Genomic DNA, 21,866 nt, shown 5'->3' on the forward strand with positions numbered 1-21,866 from the left:
CACAGCTTTATTCTTCAAGTGAGTCTCTCTACTGTGTGTTGAGATTAGCCTAGAGAAAGCACTCTTCTCCCACTCTCAAGTCATTTTTGCCAATACCTTTCCAATCCCAGGCTTTTCAGCTACGTTAAAGTGTCTTAATTTGGGTAAAATCCCAGTAGGCAACTGTGGATCCAGTTTACTACTTAGAGTGATTGTTCTCACATCAGCTTAAAACTAACAATGATTTTGATGCTTCTTCCACTACCAGTGAATACCTGATCATTTTTTTTTTTCAGGCATTCTATTGAAAATGTGGCTTCAAAGTTCATGGGTTTGGGAGTATATTGATATCAGCTGATTGTGTGAAGTCAAAGATGTTTCCTTCATGTTCCTGTGATCAGTAAAAGTTTGAAGAGTTTGAGAAAGGCTCCCTAATGTGGCTCATTAAACAATGATCCTTCCCAGACCTTTATTGTAGGTTTAGACCTCAAACATTGTAATTTCAAATATTAAACATCCTTTCACAGAATTACTGAATGAGAGGGGTTGGAAGGGACTTTTGCAGATCATCTAGTCCAACTCACCTGCCAGAGCAGGTTTACCCAGAGCAGGCTGCACAGCATCCAGGCAGGTTTAGAACGACTCCGGAGATTGGGACTCCATCACCTCTCTGGCAGGACTCTGCCACCGTCCAAGTCAAGAAACTCATGATTAGATGGGACTTCTTATGTTCAAGTTTGTGCCCATGTCCTATCACTGGGCACCACTGAAGAAAGGCTGCCCCCCTATTCCCCTAACACCTGTCCTTGAAGTATTTATAAGCATTGCTAAGATCCTCTCTTGCTCTTATCTAGGTGAAAATCCTTAAGTCCCTCAGCCTCTCCTCTCAAGAGAGATGCTCCAGTTCTCTCATCTTTGTAGCCCTTTGCTGTACCTTCTCGAGCTGGTCCCTGCCCTTTTTGAACTGGGGAGCCCAGAATTGGAAATAGTGCTCTAGATGAGTTCCATTTACTTCTTACATTAAAAATTAAGTCAGACTGAATTTACAGTGAACCTGAATATCCTTCAAATTGGGCACAAGGAGGTCACTTTGCTGCAAGCAAAGAGCTGTAAAATGCTGCCTGGATATGGAAAGCCAGTCTTAAGGAAGGCAACTCTAATGACTCAGCCTGACTGTGTGTTTTCATATGGTGTGTAATTAGATCAGGAAGACAGAATGTGCTGGAGGTCAAAAGTGTAAGTGAGTTGAAGAAAAAGGAAGGGATAAATCCATAGGGAATGAGCCTAGGTGTCTGTGGCACTTAGCATACAGTTCTGGAATGGTGGCTTCATTGAGCCTGGTGGTTGGGATTGATGGAATCTCTGACCCTGGACAGTTTTATCTCTGAGTAATCAAAACCATATTCTTTATAATTCAGCATTCTAAAAGAAACATTGAGGACTTAAAATTTGATTTGCCAAGTGTCATCCAGACATGGTCTGGAAACCCCTGGCAGACATGTAGGCAGTTGTCTGAGATAGGTCTCTGTTGCATTTGTCTTAATGATTCTGTACCTGTTGAATAGGAGTTGAGTTGTTCTTGAGCATCTTGGAGCATTGCAAACCTCATTTCATGTGTGGCCCTGTCTGTTGGAGAAGCATGCTTGATCTCTGAAGCTAAGGAAAATATTTCCATGCAAACCCAGATTGAGAGGTAACAAGTGGGCATTTGTGCATTGCCACACTTGGGAAGTGGGTCAGGAGAGGGAGCACTTGGATAATAAGCTTTAGTTGATACAAAAGAAACCAGTTTGTATTCCATTGTCATCTTTTTTTTTTTAATGTAATCCCATTTAACATGGCAAACATCTTCTCAGCCTGATGACAGGATCTTGTCTTGCCTGTCAAGATTTTAAGTTCCTTATTGTATGTGTTGTGTTCCACTGAAGCCATGGGATTACCTTCAAAGGGAAGGGTTACAAAGATTTGGCTATAAAATCAGCCAGAAGGATGTGAAGCAGGTTGATTTGCTGTTGCACAACCATAAAATGTAAAAGTCTGTTTGCAGGGTGACTGATTCTGTGGCACATAGTAAAGTTTCTTTCTTTTTTTTTCTCCATCTCCATAACTTTCTAAGTATTTAATAGCTCTTTGTTACCATACACATGGGATTTTTGAGTGCTGGTTTAGAAATTCCATTATAAGGAAATAATTTTTACCTCTTCTGTGTTTACATAGATTCATATAATCATAGAATGGTTTAGGTTGGAAGGGATCTTAAAGATCATCTTCTTCCCATCCCCCTGCCATGAGCCTTCCACTAGACCAGATTGCTCAAGGCCTCACCCAGCCTGGCCTTGAACACCTCCAGGGAGGGGCATGCACAACCTCCCTGGGCAACCTGTTGCAGTGTCTCACTATAGAGAATTTCTTCCTAATCCCCATCTACGTCTCCCCTCCTCATGTTTAAAGCTATTCCTTCTTGTCTTGTCACTACAAGCCCTTGTATAAAGGCTCTTTCCACCTTTCTTGTAGGCCCTGTCAGATACTGAGAGACTTGCTCTAAAGTCTCCCTGAAGCTTTCTTTTCTTCAGGCTACACAGCTTCTACTCTTTGTCTGTCTCCATAGGGCAGGTGAACCAGCCCTTTGATCATCACTGTGGCTACTTCTGGACTCACTGCAACAGTTCCATATCCCTGTTACACTGGGGGCACCACAGCTGGACTCAGTACTCCAGGATGGGCTCTCACAAGAACAGAGCAGAGGGGCAGAATCAGCTCCCTTGTCCTGCTGGTCACATTTCCTTTGGTACAGCCCAGGGCATGGTTATCTCTTGGTTTGCAAGCCATTACACACTTGTACACATAATGGTGAATATGTCAGAGTTTTGGAGTCTCACAACATTTCTAATGAAGCTCAGAGGAGCAGCAGCCTCTGGAGCCATTCCTCAGCGAGAACAGACTGATCTCTAGCAGTAGAAACCACATGTCTCACCAAGCATAAGTAGTCATAGGTAGGGCTTCCTGTTGGAAGGACTTTAGCAGTGGTGCCATCTCTCCTTTTTTCATCCTTGGTAAAGCAGACAGGCTTCTAACTGGACCTCGTGCCACAGATCACAACCATTTGGGCCCACATTTCAACCAGGTTTCAGTCCCACCTCGCTGTCTCTGTAGCCAGTACATTACTGGTTTGAGAGGCTGTGGTGGGAGGCAGTGCTGAAAGCTTTACCCAGACACACAGCACTGCAGGTGGTGTCCTACCAGAGAGGAGCAGAGGGGTGGAATCTCCTCCACTGACCTGCGGCCCAGGACGCACTTGACTTCTAGGCGGTGAGCACAAGCTGCTGGCTCATCTCCAGCTTTTCATCCACCAACACCCCCAAGTCTTTCTCTGCAGGGCTGCTGTCCCTCCAGTCTCTGCCCAGCCAGCGTTTGTGCATTTGCATTTGTGAATTTGTGCATATATGCATTTGCAACGTGCCTTAGGTCCTTGAGTAAAATTCAAGGGCAAACTTTACATAAATCACAAAACCACTTGGAAACTTTCATGTCAGAAGTTCTGCCACTAATAAATGATTCAGCTTCAAGGCAGGTCACAGACGCTTCCCCTCCTTTCTCTTTTTCTTTTCTCCTTCCACAGATATAGGACAAGAAAGTGTACTGGAAGAAGATGAAGCACATGCAAAAGCATGGATTCTAGAGAAAATGGCAGTCCCTCTTTTTTCCACCATGTACAACCCTCAGTGTCATTTGCAGGTCTTTGATATGCCTGCTGGTTTTTGTGGTGGCTGTTGTGGTTTTGTGCTCAGATAGGATAGCACAGTGTTACTCTGTTACTGTCTGCCCTGCTGTTTATTGCCAGGATAGGAGGTGCATTGTGAACAGGGCTCTTAATTTTCTTTCTACTTATTTCTTGTTGCTGTACTGCTGTTGAGCAGGCTTATACTTAAATTAGATGAGACCAGAATTAAAGCATGTCCTGGGAAATACAAGATATTCTTCAGCAGGCTGACATATTGATGTCAGTGCTAGAAATTTTCATTTCCACTGCCAGCAGCTGCATTGGAAAAACCCCAGAATTTGAATCTACATTTCCAAAAGAAAAGCCTACACTGAATTCTTTACCTTTTTTTTCCATCATTTTTCTCTCTGCTTGAAGCCAAATGACATTGTTTCTGAGACCTGTGTAGCTGGCAGCTCTGCTCTCTCTTACACACTTGTATGGTTTTTCCTCTGGCCCTACAGAGCCCTGCTGTCCTAGTGGTGGTTTGTGGTGGTCCACTGCCTTCTCTTGGGGTCAGTGACACAAACTCTGTTACCACCAGGTCAAACAGTATTTGGATTTTGCAGTCTTCTTTGCAGTTTAACTGTGGCTTGCCTGAAGCGTCAAGCTATGAAGGATTGCCAGTGGCTGGGCTCACTGAGGTGTTCAGTGCAGTGAAGCCCTGGATCAGCAGTGGTTGTGTGAGGTGACTACTATGCTTGCATGGGCTGAACATCCCTTGGTGAGCCCCAGAGCTCTGTGCAGCAGAAGGCAGGGAATTTGACCTTGCCTTCCTTGCCTAAGATGAGACAGCCTTTGAGCTGAGAGGGTAATTTAAAAATGGTGTTACAAAGGCTCAGTTTCAGAGGAATTACAGGAGGAGGCTGAGCTGACAGATGTGAAGGGGTTTGGCTTTTGCTACACTTGTGTATGTTTAATGCAGTTTTGGTAACGTGCTGTGAAAGAGGCACACAGTTAGGTCCAAAATCAGCAAATCGTAGAATGGCTTGAGTCGGAAGGGACCATAAAGGTCATCCCTGTGATTGTCAGGGACACCTCCCACTAGATCTGGTTGCTCAAAGCCTTATCCATCCTAGTCTTAAACGTTTCTAGAGATGAGATGTTTGCAACTTATTTGGGCACTGTGTTCCAGTGTATCACCACACCAGCCTCATAGCAAAGAACTTTTTCCTGATGTTTGATCTGAATCTACTCTAGCTTAAAATCATTGTCCCTTGTCCTATCACCATGTACTACAAGAAGTCATCGATAAAGTATTCGTCCAAGGAAGAGGGACATCCACCCTGTGCTGGCCACACAGATACAGTATTGTTCTTTACTCCTTGAAATACTGGAAAGTGAGTGTTTTTTTGAAGCTCTGGCTTCTTTCAAGCTATGTGTTTTTGTTTAAATGAAAGAAATCCAGCCCTTTTGAAGTGCTCTCACTTCTGTTTAGGCTAGAAATCACACAGTTAAGTTACAGACTGTTTCCTGTGCAATACTTGCAGGCTGGTGGTGTGAGATAGGTCTGTTTATTTAGCTGAGTTTAAAGTGTACTGTGTTGGGAATATGTGTCAGCTATTAAGTTAAGAAAGGAGAAATTGTCTCATGAAAGGGGTGGTTAATCGTGAACTTGGTACAAACCCGGAAGAGTTTTACTGTTCAGAGCCTGTTCTGAATGTCCAGATCATTGTGCTCAGGGATTTCTGAAACGTTTATGACTTTGGAAACCTGGCTGGTGAAGTAACTTAGAGACCAGCAATTGTTCTTCTTAAGTATTGTTTATTCAGTCTGTTCCTGTGTTTTTAGCCCTGCTTCCTCAGTGCTCAGTACAAGTTTTCACTTTGACAGGATCTCCAGACATGGGTGAATGGTGCTAATGAAAATGGCTTTGTCCTCGTCTCCTTTGGAGCTGGAGTGAAATACCTGTCGGAAGATATAGCCAATAAGTTAGCACGTGCTCTAGCAAGGCTGCCTCAGAGAGTGATTTGGAGGTAAGTGCAATGATAATTTGAAACATCCTTATTTCCTCTTGTGCCATCTTGCTCTAGAGTTGCAGAAACTGAGATCGAGAGGGTTTGGTGTAGCACAGAGGACCTGACTGTTTTGAAATACTCTCTTTCTGAAATCATTGCAGTCCCCTGGTAGTAAGGAGGTGTGATAATTTTGTTGCAGCATAAGGCATAGGTTACGCTCCTGTGCTCAGTTTATATCCTAAAAGGGTCGAGGAGAGAGAGAAGAGACTGAGGTTACAGTGCTTGTGACACACTGTCGTCACTTTAGATAAAGAAGCCACCCTGTAGTGCAAGAATAGCATCCTACTGGTCAATCCTACATTTTCTTTCTTCTTTCTCTTTTTATTTTGCTTTTTGGGACTCCTTTTTTATTCATAGACATACTTTCATAATTGTTCTTCTCACTTGTCTCTTTCTGTGGAAGAAGAAACATTTTCAGGAGTGAAAATCAGAAATAAGCTTCTCCAGGTCTAAAAACATCTTGAGCAACGCTCTCAATTTATTGTTAAAATCCAAGAGCTGGTCAGTCATCTCTTCTTCACAAGGACTGTCTCTCTGGAATGTAATCCAGAGGAGTTCAAACAATCCTCTGGTTTCCAGATAATCGGTTTCTTACAATTTATGACTGCTGTCCTTGCTGCATGTTGCCTGTTTACCATCTCTTAGGGACTGTTTTCACTCCTGTGTATATTCAAAATGGTGAACTCCAGTAATGAAGAAGAAAATGGAAATTCTTCAGGCTGTGGCAAAGAACCTTTGTTAGTTATAGTAAAGATCTCCTCAGATTTTATTTGGGGTACAGTTGCTATATTTATTCCTTATGAAGTCTGCAACACTGCTTAGCTTGAAATTCGTTATTAGTCCCAAATGATCTTACTGCTTTTATCTGTTTATCATGTTTTGGTTTTTTTTTTCCTGTGGGAATTATCCACTTTACGCTTTCTGTAGTAAAAAAATCTATTTTAATAGATTTTTCTGGGTGATAGCTTTTTTTAATGCAAAAGCAACAATTTCACTTGAAGCCATCTGTTAAAATAGTTAATTTTCCTTAGTAGTGTTTCTTTATTGATGCTTTTTTTTTTGTATGTTTTGGTTTGGCTTTTTTTACTCTTCAATCTTATTTTCCAGAAAGCTTTTTGGATAAGGAAATTCATCTGTTGTTTCTTTCCATCATGATTGGTGGAATGGCAAGGTGTTCCTGGGACTAGGTGTAAAATACAGTCTTTGAGAAGGCTGAGCAAGTGGCTTTCAGTCACCTCATAATGAAATATCTGAACATCACATTCTGAGTCAAACTTGCCTTTGGTTTTATGCTTCTGTTTACAAAGTACTTTTTAGAAGCAAGCCAAATAATAGTTTATTTGCTTTTATATAACTTGGTGTAAACAACAGAGCATTGTTTTAACATCGTTTTGTGTATGTTGGAATGTGCAGGAAACAATTCCAAGTTTCAGTTTGAATGCTCTCTAATAACCAGCATATTTTTAAGACATTGGAGCTGTCATAAAGCAACTCTGTCCTCTAGTAGCTACTGGAGATTTCCCCCCTTTCTTTGATTTCTGTCCAAAGTATATTTAAGTGTATATCACATTAATATGTAAATCAGCTTGTATCTTATGGGTTAAATTTTTCCAGCAACTCCAGGTGAGTGAAACATTTCTGCTGAGTTTCAGGCAGCTGAGCATGAAAAATCCACTTGTCTGACAGTCTAATCCCAAACTTGTCATCAGTAACTTCTTGCCTCAGAAGCTGACCTGTCAGCCTTTACCTTCCTGGCTTTTAAATTAAGACAGTGGCAATTATCAGAAGCTACAGGAGACTGGATAACTGAAAGGGAATGCCTGGTGTTGGTGACGGGGATTAGTATTTGTTTGTGGGTGAGATGTTCTTGGTGAAGCTACTTAGCTAGTACCAGAGTTTTCAGTGAAACTGTAGACATGAAAGCACAGAGAGGTTATAAAACCTCCTGTCAGTCACAGTGCTGAGAGTTAGGTATGTTGTGAGAAGGAGCTATGTCATGTTACTAGAAAACATTACATTGTGAGGCAGATTGCAAGGAAACTGCATGGCGAAGACATGAAGTTAGAAGTTTTGGGCTGCACACAGCATTTTGGTTGAGCTTATTTTGCTGTTTTTGTAATAGTGAGTAAAGAGTATCCCCATCTAACTGGATATCTGTGTCAGGCTCATGGATTGTTTAGTTTGATTCTATGCTATGAGTTGATCCATTTTGGACATCTTGAGAACTCAGCTTCATTTGATTTTTATGTTTTTAGGTTTTCAGGAAACAAACCAAGAACTTTGGGCAACAATACCAAGCTTATAGAATGGCTACCACAAAATGACCTTCTTGGTGAGTATCTGTTTTGATCATAGAATTAGTAAGGTTGGAAAAGACCTTTAAGATAATCAAGTTCCAACTTTCATACATTACTACTTCTCACTCAAGTTTAGGTGTTGCTCTTCCAACAATATTCAACTGAATTAGCAGTCATTCTAAAGCTAAGATAATTTTTGCAATGCAAACTGTAGAACAAGGGTATGACTATGACACTGGAACAGGTTGCTTGGGCAGGTTGTGAATGAGGCCTTCATGAAGGCATTCACAGCAAGGTTGTAGAGGGCTTTGAGCATCCTGGTCTAGTGGAAGGTGTCCCTGTCCATGGCAGGGGGATTTGAACTAGGTGATCTTCAAGGTCTCCTCCAATCCAAGCTGTTCTATGATAGTTTGATTCTTGTATGAAGTCAAACACCTTTCTGATGTTGATCATCTCTCCCTGGTATGATCTCCATCTTTTTCCATGAATTAATAGGGTGGATGGATATATATCCAAATAGTCTTTAGAATAAAGTGTCTTGTATACTGTGGAAGTACTTTGAGAAAACAGCAAGAAAAGATAAATAAGTAAGAATTTTCTTGAATCTGCCATTTTAGGGAATGGATAATTGCAGTTGTCAATCTCCATTGTGAAAATGCATAATTGTTTTTAACTTGAGATATTGCAGGTTCTCAAGTGTGGACTTAGAACCTGATATTCTTTTCTCATTTGTATAAATACTGTTAGAGTCTATATATTGTTTTTTTGTGCCTTCATTCTCAGTCAAAGGCTTCTGAACTGCAGCTTCAAGAGCCGGTAGTGGATGGCTGTTCTGGGTGCTAATGACCTCGCTGAGCATGTGTTGAGCATCCGTGTGTGTGTGTGCATGTCAGCTGGGGCGTTTGTCAAAATGTAGTGATTAGGCAAAGGACCTTTAGAGCAGGTAGATTTGATGTGGTTACTAAATTGCTCTGAAGCAGTCTCACTTTTCCATTACATAATATTGTTATCATTATTGTCAGATCCTGCTAGCCTGAAGTAAAGCATGTGAAGCTTCAAAGAGAATCTATCACCATTTGTCATGTCATTAGCTTGTATTTCATATGAATAATGAGGAAAAACACTCTCTTCCTAACTTAATTTGTACTGCTGAACTGATTGTAGTCATCACCTGCAGCTACGTGGGAGTAAACAGTGTTTTTCAATCATTCTATTAATAATTTTGCAGAACTGACATACATTAGAGTTTTCTGTGGCAGTCCCCTCTCAGTGTTAGGAAACAATCTAACTAAAAGAACTTCAGAACAAGTTGCATTTAGTTTCCCCTTCCTGAATGGCAGCCTTAGAAACCTAGCGACAGGTGTTGCAACTAAGTGCTTCCATAACTTCAACATCAAGGTGATGTAAATGTTGTTGGGTTTGTTGTTGCTTGGTGTGTTTAATCTTCATGCCTCTTCTATTCTCAGGTCATTCTAACATTAAAGCTTTTCTTAGCCACGGGGGTTTGAACAGCATTTTTGAAACCATGTACCACGGAGTCCCAGTGGTGGGAATTCCCCTTTTTGGAGACCATTATGATACTATGACTCGTGTGCAGGCCAAAGGCATGGGAATATTGCTGAACTGGAAGACAGTCACTGAGAACGAGCTGTATGAAGCCCTAGTAAAAGTGATTAATGATCCCAGGTATGGATCGAGCAATTGTTAATTGTTTGTACTGTAAGTTACTGTTATGGGTTAAATGTGCATGTACAGAATGTTTGTGCATGTCGTGATTTATTTGTGTGCACAGTTGGGGCAAGTCTTTGGGTGGCTGTTCCATTTCAAAAGATTACTCAATTGCTGAGGTTTCTGTGTAGGTGCTAAGATCATTGTTCAGCACACCAAAACTCAACAGTCTTGCTTGCTTTTTGTGATGGTTGCCATGTGAAGGGCAGAAAGGTTATAGAAACAAACCTGTCCTGACTTACTCTTTGTTGCAGGAATTCTTTTGTGTCTCGCTTAGTGCATGTTTAGCAATCTGTCCATTGTGCTGCCTAAGGGACCTGGAGCAAAATACACCTCTACAGTCGTTTAGAATATAGCTAAAAAAATGAGTGACTCTTTTCTGAAGTCCCATGATTTGATTTAAAAAAATACTATTACTTTTCTGGCCAGTAATATCTCTGTGAAGGTCAGAAAGGTCATTTGTGTTTGTTTGCAATGACATTATTCTAACAAATTATTATGACCATGAGGACTCCAGTCTGGTTTTTGTAAGTATTTTTTTTAATCAATCAAATGGAACAACAAAAAGCTGTCAAACTGGGTTTCATAATTCTTCCCAGTTCCAGCAGAGTAATTTGCCCAGGGGTATTCCAAGTGCAGATAGAATCACTTCACAAGTTTGTTCTGAACTGTCCTGTTTTAAACATCTGATATTCAGACCATCTCCAGATTGAATATCCTGATGTGTTAGCTGCTGGTTTATTGTTTTGGGCTAGATGTAGTTTTGGAGTAAGGTCTGACAATGCTTCCTGCTTTCACTGGAGCAAAGGCTTTTAGAGGTGCTTGCCTTGGGAAGGAGCAAACAGCAGAACTGCAGTGAAGGGGAGTGTTGCTAAAGAGATCTTGATGATGACATCAGTTGCATCACCTTTCCTTTGTGCAATTGTCCTGAGTGTAAAGACAAGTCTTGCATAAATAACCTGTCGACCCTGTGGCTGTGGTGAGGTGGGAGAGGATGGATCTGACATGATCAGCTTCTGGCAACAGAGTTAAGAAAAAATTGTAGGTTGAACTCTGGACCTGAGCAAAAATGATGTATTGTGCAGTCAAAAAGGATTTTCTCACTTTGTTCTGTGTTCCTCTAGTAATTCAGTTGCATAATAACATACCTGAGCTATGTGTTAGACAGGATATGTTGCCACTTCACAGTGGGAAGGACAAATGCGTCTCACTCAGTAGGATTCATTTTGGATTAGATAAGATTCCCCTCTGGCAGCAGGTCGGGTCAGCTCGGCTCTTCATGGGTGTGCTGGAGAGTGGATTTCTGACTTGAGTCACAACATGGGTCTGCTTTTCTCGTCACTCTTCACCCCTGAGCTGAAAGAACTGATCTAAAGGCAGATTAGCTGCCCTGTCTAGCCTGCCGCTGGTTGTGAGCGCCCTGCGGTAATGCGCCGTTTGATCTGGTGAGACTTAAGCCTGTTTAGGTGTTGGCAGGCTCGCCTTGCTCACAGCACTGACAACCATTCTTCCTTTCTCTGCCTTTGACTTCTTGTTCTTCCCTGCAGCTACCGCCAGCGGGCCCAACGGCTGTCTGAGATTCACAAAGACCAACCTGGTCACCCTGTTAACCGGACTGTGTACTGGATTAACTACATCCTCCGCCACAACGGAGCCCAACATCTACGTGCCGCTGTTTACAGCATCTCTTTGTATCAGTATTTCTTACTGGATATTGCCTTTGTCCTACTAGTGGGTGCTGCCTTACTTTATTACATTTTGGCTAGGATAGCAAAATTTGTCTGCAAACAAAGCAAACAGCTCTGGTCAAATGACAAACATAGTGCTGTCAATGGACATTACCAGAATGGGATCCCAAATGGCAAGTATAGAAGAAATAGCCACATTAAACATGAAAAAAAGGTGAAATGAACCAACAGCCCCATGTAAAGTAGTCCTGAATCAGATCAGTAATCGAATTTTATCGCTGTAACTTAGTCTAACAACTACTTAAAAACCTCGATAAGCAGTTCTAACACTCCCCTTCAGTATGTAATATTATGTGACAAGATTCTACGGAACTAAGAAAAGTCTTTTAAGAAACAGCATAGGCAAGCACAACCTAAAATGGAACATATGTTATTCTTAATACTGATGCAGAGAGGTTATTTTGGCACTGAAGTTTTTAGAAGCCTTAATTCTCTATAAAGTTATCCAGTGATCATATTTATGGATTTTTTCCCCCCAGTTTTTAAAAGCTAAATGTGTGTCCCCATGAGAAGAGATTTCTTTTTACTTGCAGAGTTGGGTTCCCTCCCCCACCTTTTTTATTGTTTTAATATATCCCTCTCTTAGCTGAGAGAACTTTAGTGCTAATTCTGTGTTTTTCTTTATTGAAAATCCAAGATGTTGTGTCAGGATGCTGTTAAAAAATATTTTTTTCCCCCAGTCTTTGTGCAAAAAATAGCAAGTTGCAGACTGAGAACAGAGACATGAAAAAAAATCTTCAAATGAGCACTGAAGAAAAGTGGCAAAAAATAGGTACTTGTTTTACTGATAAGCTGCATGACTCTTCTGCTCACTACCAGTGCATTGGAGAAAAGGATCTCGAGTAAGACTATGACATGTCCTAATTTGTAATGGGTGCAGAATTTTATTTGTTGCCTTTCTCTGCAGAGACAAATTTATGCCATGGAAATATCAGCAAGGTTAATTTCAGTTTAGAACATGGCTGTGTGGGAAGTAGATTTGCATAATTAAGGCAAACAAATGACACAAACAGGCACAAGAAGAAGAAAATCTAGCCCTGTGCTCAGTGCAGAAGGTTTTGTAATGGCCCAAAGCTGTGCAGAATCAAACCAGTATGACAAAAAAAACCACCCAAACACCCCCTCCAACCCCAGAGTTGAATGTCTTCCCTATTAATTCTCATCACTATTATTGAGTTCTTTCTAAATCACGATGTTGTAGATGTTCTCTTTCAATGGTTGTATCTGGAAAAGAAACAAAATTACCTTTATTAGTCTGGGCCACGCAATCCATGTTTCACGTAGTTGCCAATTCGACTTCTCTGACGCGGGAGGTGGGTAAGCAGCCTTCCTCCTGTGGTGTGACGGGACGTGTGGGCCGAAGCCTGGCCACCCAGGTTTGCAGAGGTGGTCGTGTCCTGTCCCCCCTTTGCCCTGCTGTAGCCCCTCCCTGCAACAATCTCCTTCAATCATTGTCGCTGACGTGGGACACTGGCGGTGGTGTGCACCAAGGTGGGGAGGCAGGGCACCAGGCAGAAAATCACACCTGCCCTGCTCAACCAACGTTGGCAACTATGAGTTTATTTCCATGTCATTCTGTTTACTTGGAATTTGCACTACACATGTTGTGAGTGTATGCTTTATTTATTTGTGGTTTGAAATCCCATGCCTGAAAGAGAAAGGGAAGGAGCCCATTTAGCTTAGTGTCGTTCACTAACATGGGAAGAGCTGTGATGAGGACAGGATGCTGAGATCATCTTCATACACAGTGATGCAATATTTCACTATCATTCCATCAGGAGCCTCTATCCTATAGCAATAAATAACAGTACAGATATGTTTCTAATGTACAGTACAGCTTCTTGTACTGTTTTCTGAATACTTGAAGAAAATGGTATTATAAATAAGCCTATTAGCTAAACCTTTTTACAATCTTGCAGTTTGTGGCAACTAAAGGAGCACACAGAGGCGATGAATGGTGGGGTGGTATTAAGAACTTCGAGTGTATGAATGAACTTGGTTTAAATGTATAATTCTTTATTATTTTTTTGGCATTGAAGAAGGTACAAAAGCACTGACCGGATGATTAAGCATAATTTAATCTCCACTGTGATAAAACTTAAGCAATAAACATGGATTTAATAGAGAAATAATGTTGTTGGAAGTATATTTTTTGTTCAAATGTATGCTGTTTATTTTAAAGTATGCGTGAGTGTATCTAAATGTGGATGCTTATTAGGGCACATAAGTTCTTCTGAGCATATCACAGTATCACCAAGGTTGGAAGAGACTTCATAGATCATCAAGTCCAACCCTTTACCACAGAGCTCAAGGCACCAAGTGCCATGTCCAATCCTGCCTTGAACAGCCCCAGGGACGGCGACTCCACCACCTCCCCGGGCAGCCCATTCCAGTGTCCAATGACTCTCTCAGTGAAGAACTTTCTCCTCACCTCAAGCCTAAATTTCCCCTGGCGTAGCTTGAGGCTGTGTCCTACCATGATACATATTTGAATGAAATGGTGATTAAATGATTGAGGCTTTGGAATGGGCTGCCCAGGGAGGTGGTTGAGTCACTGCCCCTGAATGTGTTTAAAAGTCAATTGGATGTGTTTAAAAGTCAATTGGAAGGGTGAACCTTGTAGAGTAGGATTATCAGTTGGACTCGGTGATCTTGAGGGTTTTTTTCCAACCTGAATGTTTCTGTGATTCTTTGTGATTCTGTGCTTATATTTTGTGCATGTAGTTCTGTTTCCTGTAGGAACATTGACTCAAATGGCAGATGGAGTCCTAAACCAAGCTCCTTTAAGGCAGTTTAAATGTTTTAGAGTTTGTATTCATAGAGTCATGGAAGGGTTTAGGTTGGGAGACTCTTGGAAGGTCATCTAGTTCCAACTCCCCTGCCATGGGCAGGAACACCTCCCACTAGACCAGACTGCTCAAGGCCCCATCAAACCTGGCCTTGAACACTTCCAGGAAGAGGGCATCCATGACCTTCACAGGCAACCTATTCCAGTATTTTAACACTCTCACTGCAAGGAATTTCTTCCTTATGCCCAACCTAAATCTACCCTGCTCCAGTTTCAAATCCTCCTCCTATCACTACAAGTGCATTTAAACAGTCCCTCCCCAGCCTTTCCATAGGTTCCCTTCAGATATTGAAATGCAGTTATAACGTCTCCCCAGAGCTTTCTCCAGGCTGAACAACCCCAATTCTTTTAGCCTGTCCCCATAGCAGAGCTGCTCCAGCCTTCTGATTATCTTGGTAGACCTCCTCTGTACCCTCTCCATATCTTTCTTGTGTTGAGGGCCTCAGAACTGAATGCAGTATTTCAGGTGAAGTCTTGGCTAGAGGGTCAGAATCACCTTGACCTGCTGGCCACACTTGTTTTGATACAGCCCAGGATGCCATTTGTCTTTTATGCTGCAAGTGTATATTGCTGGTTTGTGTCCAACTTCTCATCCACTGACACTCCCAAGTCCTCCTCTGCAGGGCTGCTCTCAATCTCATCATCTCCCATCTTGTACTGATATCAAGGATTGCCCCAACCTAGCTTCAGGACCTTGCACTTGGCCTTATTGAACCTCATGAGATTCTCCTCATCCCATCTCTCCAGCCTGTCTGGGTCCCTCTGGGTGGCATCCTATCCTTCAGTCTTACATCCACACCACTTGGCTTGGTATCATCAGTAAACCTGCTGATGGTGCACTCAATCCTGCTGTCAGTAGCACTGATGAAGAACAGCACTGATCCCAACACAGACCCCCAGGAGACACCTCTTGTCACCCATCTCCATCTGGACACTGAGCTGTTGACCACTACCCTTTAGATGCGATCACCCAACCAATTTCTTATCCACTGAACAGTCCTCCCATCAAATCCATATCTCTCCAGCTTGGAGAAAAGGATGTTGTGAGGAACTGTGTCAAAAGCTTTACAAAAGTCCACAAATTAAGACAACAAAAAGAAGTCTGCAGATAGCCATTTTATTCCAGGCTGACACTGGAGTAGACCTCATAGCTGGTGGATCTCTGTGCCAATACTGATGAAGGAGATGAGGAGGGTAGGTTACTCTGGTGTGCATCCATTCGCCTTGTTTTGCTTATGCTTGATTACTGCATGATATAAACTAAAGTTTGCTGGAGATTTATATAATTCATGATCTGAATTCCATGGAAGCAAACCTTCTACTGCATTCCTGCATATTTAAAGATCAGCTAAAGGTCAACATTTTAATTATGAAAACAGAAAATCTTGATAGGTCCTATAAAATGACAAGTTTCTTATGTAAGGACTGAGAGGTCATGGAGCTAAGTGAAAAAGATGTGTAGACAAGGTTTAATGGCCATGGTGGTGTTAGGTCAGTGGTTAGGCTCTATGACCTTGGAGGTTTTTTTCTAACTGAAACAATTCTCTGATTCTATAGGAGTTGGTAGTTTCCTCAAGGTCTCTTACCATGCAAAACAATTGGTGAAGTTGAGTTTAGGAAACCATGAAGGGGTGTGTGTGGGGGGCAATTCTGCTGGAGAAGCTTATGGCTTAGACAGGTGGACTCTTCGCTGGGTTAAGACATGGCTGGATGGCTGAGCCCAGAGACTCACTGTGGAGTCCCTCAGGGCTCAGTTTTGGGGCCAGTCTTGTTTAGTCTCTTCATCAATCACCTGGATGAGGAGATTGAATGCACCCTCAGCAAGTTTGCAGATGACACCAAGTTAAGCAGAAGTGTCAATCTGCTGGAGGGTAGGAAGGCCCTGCAGATGGATTTGGACAGGCTGGAGCGATAGGCTGAGGCCAACTGCATGAGGTTTAACAAGGCCAAGTGCTGGGTCATGCACTTTGGCCAAAACAACCCCCAGCAGCCCTACAGGCTGGGGGAGGTGTGGCTGGAGAACTGCCTGGCAGAGGACCTGGGGGTGCTGGTGGGCAGCTGGCTGAACATGAGCCAGCAGTGTGCCCAGGTGGCCAAGAAGGCCAACAACATCCTGGCCTGTATCAGAAATGATGTGACCAGCATGAGTGGGGAGGTGATCATGCCCCTGTGTTCAGCACTTGTGAGACCACACCTTGAGTACTGTGTCTAGTTTTGGTCACCACAGTATAGGAGGGACATTGAGGTGCTGGAGCAGGGGCAGAGAAGGGTGATGAGGATGGAGAGAGGTCTGGCAAACATGGCCTATGAGGAATGGCTGAGGGAACTGGGGTTGTTTAGTCTGGAGAAGAGGAGACTGAGAAGGGACCTTATTGCCCTCTACAACTACCTAAAAGGAGGTTGTAGCAAGGCTGGAGCTGGTCTCTTCTCCCACATTAGTAATGATAGGACAAGAGGAAATGGCCTCAAGTTGTGTCAGGGGAGGTTTAGGTTGGATGTTGGGAGGAAGTTCTTTACTGAGTGGATGGTCAGCCACTGGAACAGGATGCCCAGGGAGGTGTTTAAAAGGAGAGTGGATGTGATGCTTGAGGCTGTAATCCAGTGATGAAGGATGCTGGGATGAAGGTTGGACTGGACGATCCTGGTGGTCCTTTACAACCATATCGATTCATAGTCATAAGATACTGTGCTGAGGGATTTGGTTTAGTCAAGGACTTGTCAGTATGAAACTAATGACTGGACTCAATGATCTTGAAGGTCTTTTCCAATCTAAGAAATTCTGTGATTCTACGTGAAGATGAAATGTTCTTTTTGCAGTAGGAAGTATTCCTTGTCCTACTTTTGCTGCCACCGTGTTCCACTGACCAACTTGTACAGTGTAATAATTAGCCAGCATTTTATGTGTTTATATGTAATGCAGAATCATATCAGCTATTCAAAACCAGAAAGAGCAGAGGTGATACAGGAGCTGCTAACCTTGCTCAGTAATTTAGGCATGAAAGTGAAGTAGGAGAGAGGAAACGTGGAGTAAGTGGCCAGCTTGAGATGAGCTGCAAGGGACTGGTACAAAAATGTTCATCATTCTCTTGGATGTATTAATCAGGGCATTGCTCAGGGATAAACCATCACAAGCAAACTAATGAGAAGTTTCTCTCAGTCCTTGAGGTTTGGCCACTCTCAACAAATAAAGTGGATGGAGAGTTCCAGTCAGAAGGAGAAGCCTGAAGGTTTTTTTTGGCCTGAGGAAAGAGGAAGAAAAAAACAAACCCCAAACCAACCAATGTATATTGCTGGTGTAATATTGAGTTTTAAAGGTCATTAACCAGATTGCACATGATAAGTTTGGTCTAAATATTAAACCCAACATCAATATAAAATGGAAGAGTTGCTAGGTCTGTACTTTGAACGCATCTGGCATTTTTATTTGTACTTCTCAGAGGGTGGCTAAAGCTTAGATGGTCTTTTTCAAAGTTGGTGGTGGAAAGATGCTCTGAATTCCTCTGGCAGCCTCAGAGGAAGGCTATGTTCTCATTCCAAACACAAACAACTTGTTTATTTCTTGAAACCATCTAGCAGATATGTGATAATCTCAGATAGAAGGTTGGAATTAATTCCCTTCACTTCTGTGAGATCTGAAGCAAAGAAAACATTTTCTGAGCTCCAGGAGACACCCCCTTGAGAAAACTCTACCAAGACAGCAAATACATCCAGAAAATACAGAATACAGAACTCTATAAGGAATTCAGCTGTTTGCCTGCCTTAATAAGAGGTTCTTCTCTTGTGCTTCTTTGGTTTTCAGCCTGGAGAAGAGAAGGCTCCAGGGAGACATAACAGCAGCCTAGCAGCCTTCCAATGCCTGGAGGGGGTCTACAAGAGGGCTGCAGAGGGACTGTTTCCAAAGGCCTGTAGTGATAGGACAAGGGGCAGTGGTTTGAAATTAGAGAAAAGGAGATTTAGATTGGATGTTAGGAACAAGTTCTTGACCATGAGGGTGGTGCAACACTGGAAGAGGTGTCCAGGAAGGGAGTTGAGGCCCTGTCCTTGGAGATATTCAAGGTGAGGCTCAAAAAGCCTCTGAGTAAACTGATCTAGTGCAGGATGTCCCTGTTGACAGCTGAGGGGTTGGACTGCTGGCCATTGAAGTCCCTTCCAAGCCAAACCATTCTATGATTCTGTATTTCTGCATCTTCCCTTCATAGTGCTGCAACCCTTCTCAGCAGAGTTTCAGTGTGTTTAGTTTTTGTGCATGTCAGGTGTCGATTTGCCATGCAGCCCAAACTTTGTGGCATTTGCCACTCCTCCTGGTATTGCTTTCCTGAGTAATGCTCCTGGTGGTAACCCTTAGGTCCTGGCTGGGGTCTGTTGGCTTGCTGGAGGAGCTTTGTCACCCCAGGGAACATTTCCAAGCTGGGATCTAAGACCATAACTTAAGCAGTTTGATTTCATAGCAGATAACACCTTTCAACACTCTGAGCCTCACCTGTCAGCTTCCTGGTGAAAGAAATGTCTGGTTTGCTTTTCTCTTCTGTTGTTCTTGGCTCTGCAGTTTCTGTCTGACATTCCAGAAGAAGGTGCAATCTTGAGTCTTCTGGTGGTGCTGAAAAAAGCATGACAAGGAGAAGATGCACAAGTTAAAAGCCTACCTTACTGGAAACAGATAATTTATGGAGGTTTTTAAGTAAAATCATATGGAATTCGTGGTGTGATTGATCACAGGGTATAGCAAAGACAACATGCAGTTTTTATCCTGGGTCCTGTTATTCATTGCTTAAGTGCAAGAGCTTTTGATGTTCTTCTCTAAGGACCCCTTGCTACTTCAGCCTGCTCTTTCAGCCATGACCTGCAGCTTGCTGCCTCCTGGGTCATGCAAACCCATTTTGTGTAGCTGCACCATAAACAAAGCCAGCTAGAAGATCAGGTTAAAAGTAACCTTGGGGAAATAAAACTTGGGCCATTCCCTGTTTGTTGTATTTTCTGAACAGCTTTACAACAGCAGGAGGAGCAGTGAAGGAAGCAGGATTGACATGTAATAATCATTTGAGGATTGGCTGTCAAGAAGAAAGGGAGTACCTCTGCTCACTTGTGTCCTGTGATAAGACAAGGGAAAATGGATGTCAACTACAGCACAGGAAGTTCCCCCCTCAACATGAGGAAGAACTTTACTGCAACACCAACAGAGCCCTGGTACAGGCTTCCCAGAGAGGTTGTGGAGTCTCCTCTGGAGACTTTCAAGACCCATGTGAATGTGTTCCCATGTGACCTGCACTAGATTATGTGGTCCTTTTCTGGCAGGGAGGTTGGACTTGAAGATCTCCAGAGGTCCCTTCTAATGCCTAACATCTGTGATGACTCCATGCTTTTGCCAAAAAGACAAATGACTCCACACTGTGTGGAAAACCATCAGCTCTTTTATTTTTTGCTTTGATTTTTGCAAGGTCTGTCTAATGGTCATAAAGGAAAGAGCGCCTCAAGGCCACAGCAGGAAACGTTGCAGCCTGTTCATGGGACCACTGGTGGGATTGCTGTAGAAAGTTTTGAAGGGTGTGAAGGTAAAAAAGGCTTGTAGTTAGAAGGTTAACTTTATGCAGAAGAGAACTTTCTAAGTCACAAACAACTTGTCAGCACTGATCACATAAAAGTAACTTCCTTTAGGAGAGGCTGTTCCCCGATTTGTCACCATCTTCCTTGCTACTAACTTACCTAGTCCTCTGGAAGTGTCCTGCCTTTGGCTTACAAGGTCTTGAGAAAACCAAGAGATGGCAACTGAGAAGACAAGACTCTTCTTCCATCATGTGCTGAGCTCCTTTGTGTGGGGAAAGGCCACAGGCAGCTCTTGCCAGCAGCCTTTGAGATTACCTGTGACCATCTTCTCAAGTCACACCAGAGGAGTCAGGGCAACACCTGCTGCTTTTGAGGGTGTATTCTTGCAGAGCTGTCAGCCTGCTGATGACCTCCGAGTGATTCCAGGGTGGAAAGAAGCTATTCAGCCATGGCTGGTGCTGGTTTTCTGCTTGCCTTTCATCGTAGTGCCTGCTCAGAGTGTATGTCAGTGTTTCATGAGCTGAGCAGATAGAGAGCAGTAGTTTTTCTCAACTGTTGATCAGCCTCCTCTGCCTGCTTCTATCTGTTGGTTATGGGGGAAAGGGGAAGAAAAGGACATTCCTCTGCTGCTGGAAGGTTAACTCCAGGGAGATATTCTAGTCCCACCACACTGGGCTTGGCAACAGCACCTCCTCACCAATGCTGCTCTTTCATCCACCTGGAGACCAAAGCTGTGCTGAGATGCCTCCTGGGAGCAGACACCTCTTGTATTGATGCTTGGGAGCATTGGCTAAACTCACGTGTAGGAATGGGAAATAAAGGGGCTGTGAGCACAGCTGGTGACTGTTTGGCTGTTGAGGCCAAGTTGAAAGGCAAATACCAGCATTCAGACTGAAGGGCTTCAAGAGATTTCTTTCAGCAAGAAGTAGTTTCTGACACTCTCTCTTCTTTCCCAAGCCTTTAGCCCTCTAACTCCAAACTATGAATGTCAAGGATATTCTAGGGCATTACTTGAGTGACCATGGTCTTCATGAAATGAAGGCAAAGTTATAGGTCCACTTGCAGTGTCCATTGGAGATCTGGATGGCTACACCTACCTCTTTCAGCCTCCCATGTCTCCATGGTTCAGAAATTTCTAACTGAGGAACAATTAGTTCTGGGGCTGGGAGATGTACAAGAACAGTGTCCAGGCCCTGCTGATTGCAGAGCCACAAGCCAGGGTGTTGGAGAGATTCTTATCTGTGGCAGGATAGCAGTCATGCAAAGCAAACCAGCTTACTGAGGAACAATTCTTGTGTTGGTCCAGCTCAGTTGAGCCACCTGCCAATGTAGTGTAGCTGGCCTCTCCTTCTCACTGCCCTTATTTGTGTTCTCCTCACGGCTGGCCTCACTTCATGAGCAGTCTGGAGACATAAAGACCCCCTAGAGAAGTCTCAGCTCAACAGAGGTTCACCTCCCCAGGACCAATACCATGAAATGCCAATGTGGACAAAAGCACACCGAGAGGTTCCACGTGTGGGACATGGGGAGGGCACTGCCATTTTCTGCTCTATGAGGTTGTGAAATGAGGTGTTGAGAACTCAGGATGTCTCTTGTGCTGCTTGGGTTTTGTGGTTGGATTGCTACAATGTACACATGGTTCTCTGAATAACAAGCTGAAGATTGGGTCAGCGGCCAGGGAAGTGCTTGGTGGATATCCATCTCCCCAGGAAAGGTGGTTGACAGATGCACAAGATAATATCTTGTGATTTGCTGCAATGACAGAAGAAAGGAGCCATGAGATCCTCAGTGAACAGAGTGTGGACCAGGGGCAGTGTCTGGGGATTTATGGTATGGCATTTTCATAGATTCATAGAATGCTTTGAGTTGGAAGAGACCTTAAAGATCATCTGCCCTGGGCAGAAACACCTTCCACTAGACCAGTGGACAGGGCTCACAGCCCTGTCC

General features: G+C 43.1%; 1 protein-coding gene across 5 annotated transcripts in view; it reads left to right on the top strand.

The window, feature by feature from the left end:
• UGT8 (UDP glycosyltransferase 8) overlaps positions 1-13,662 on the top strand; it is a 47,362-nt gene extending 33,700 nt beyond the window's left edge. For all 5 annotated transcript variants that reach the window (XM_064149854.1, XM_064149855.1, XM_064149853.1 and 2 more), the window contains exons 3-6: positions 5,573-5,715; positions 8,013-8,089; positions 9,521-9,740; positions 11,330-13,662. In XM_064149854.1, the coding sequence (XP_064005924.1) occupies positions 5,573-5,715; positions 8,013-8,089; positions 9,521-9,740; positions 11,330-11,693 (804 nt within the window). In that variant the 3' untranslated portion in view covers positions 11,694-13,662. The remainder of the gene's footprint in view (positions 1-5,572; positions 5,716-8,012; positions 8,090-9,520; positions 9,741-11,329) is intronic.
• The last annotated feature ends 8,204 nt before the right edge of the window (positions 13,663-21,866 follow it).

This window comes from Pogoniulus pusillus, chromosome 10 (assembly GCF_015220805.1).
Source record: "Pogoniulus pusillus isolate bPogPus1 chromosome 10, bPogPus1.pri, whole genome shotgun sequence".
NCBI classification, from domain to species: Eukaryota; Metazoa; Chordata; class Aves; order Piciformes; family Lybiidae; genus Pogoniulus; species Pogoniulus pusillus.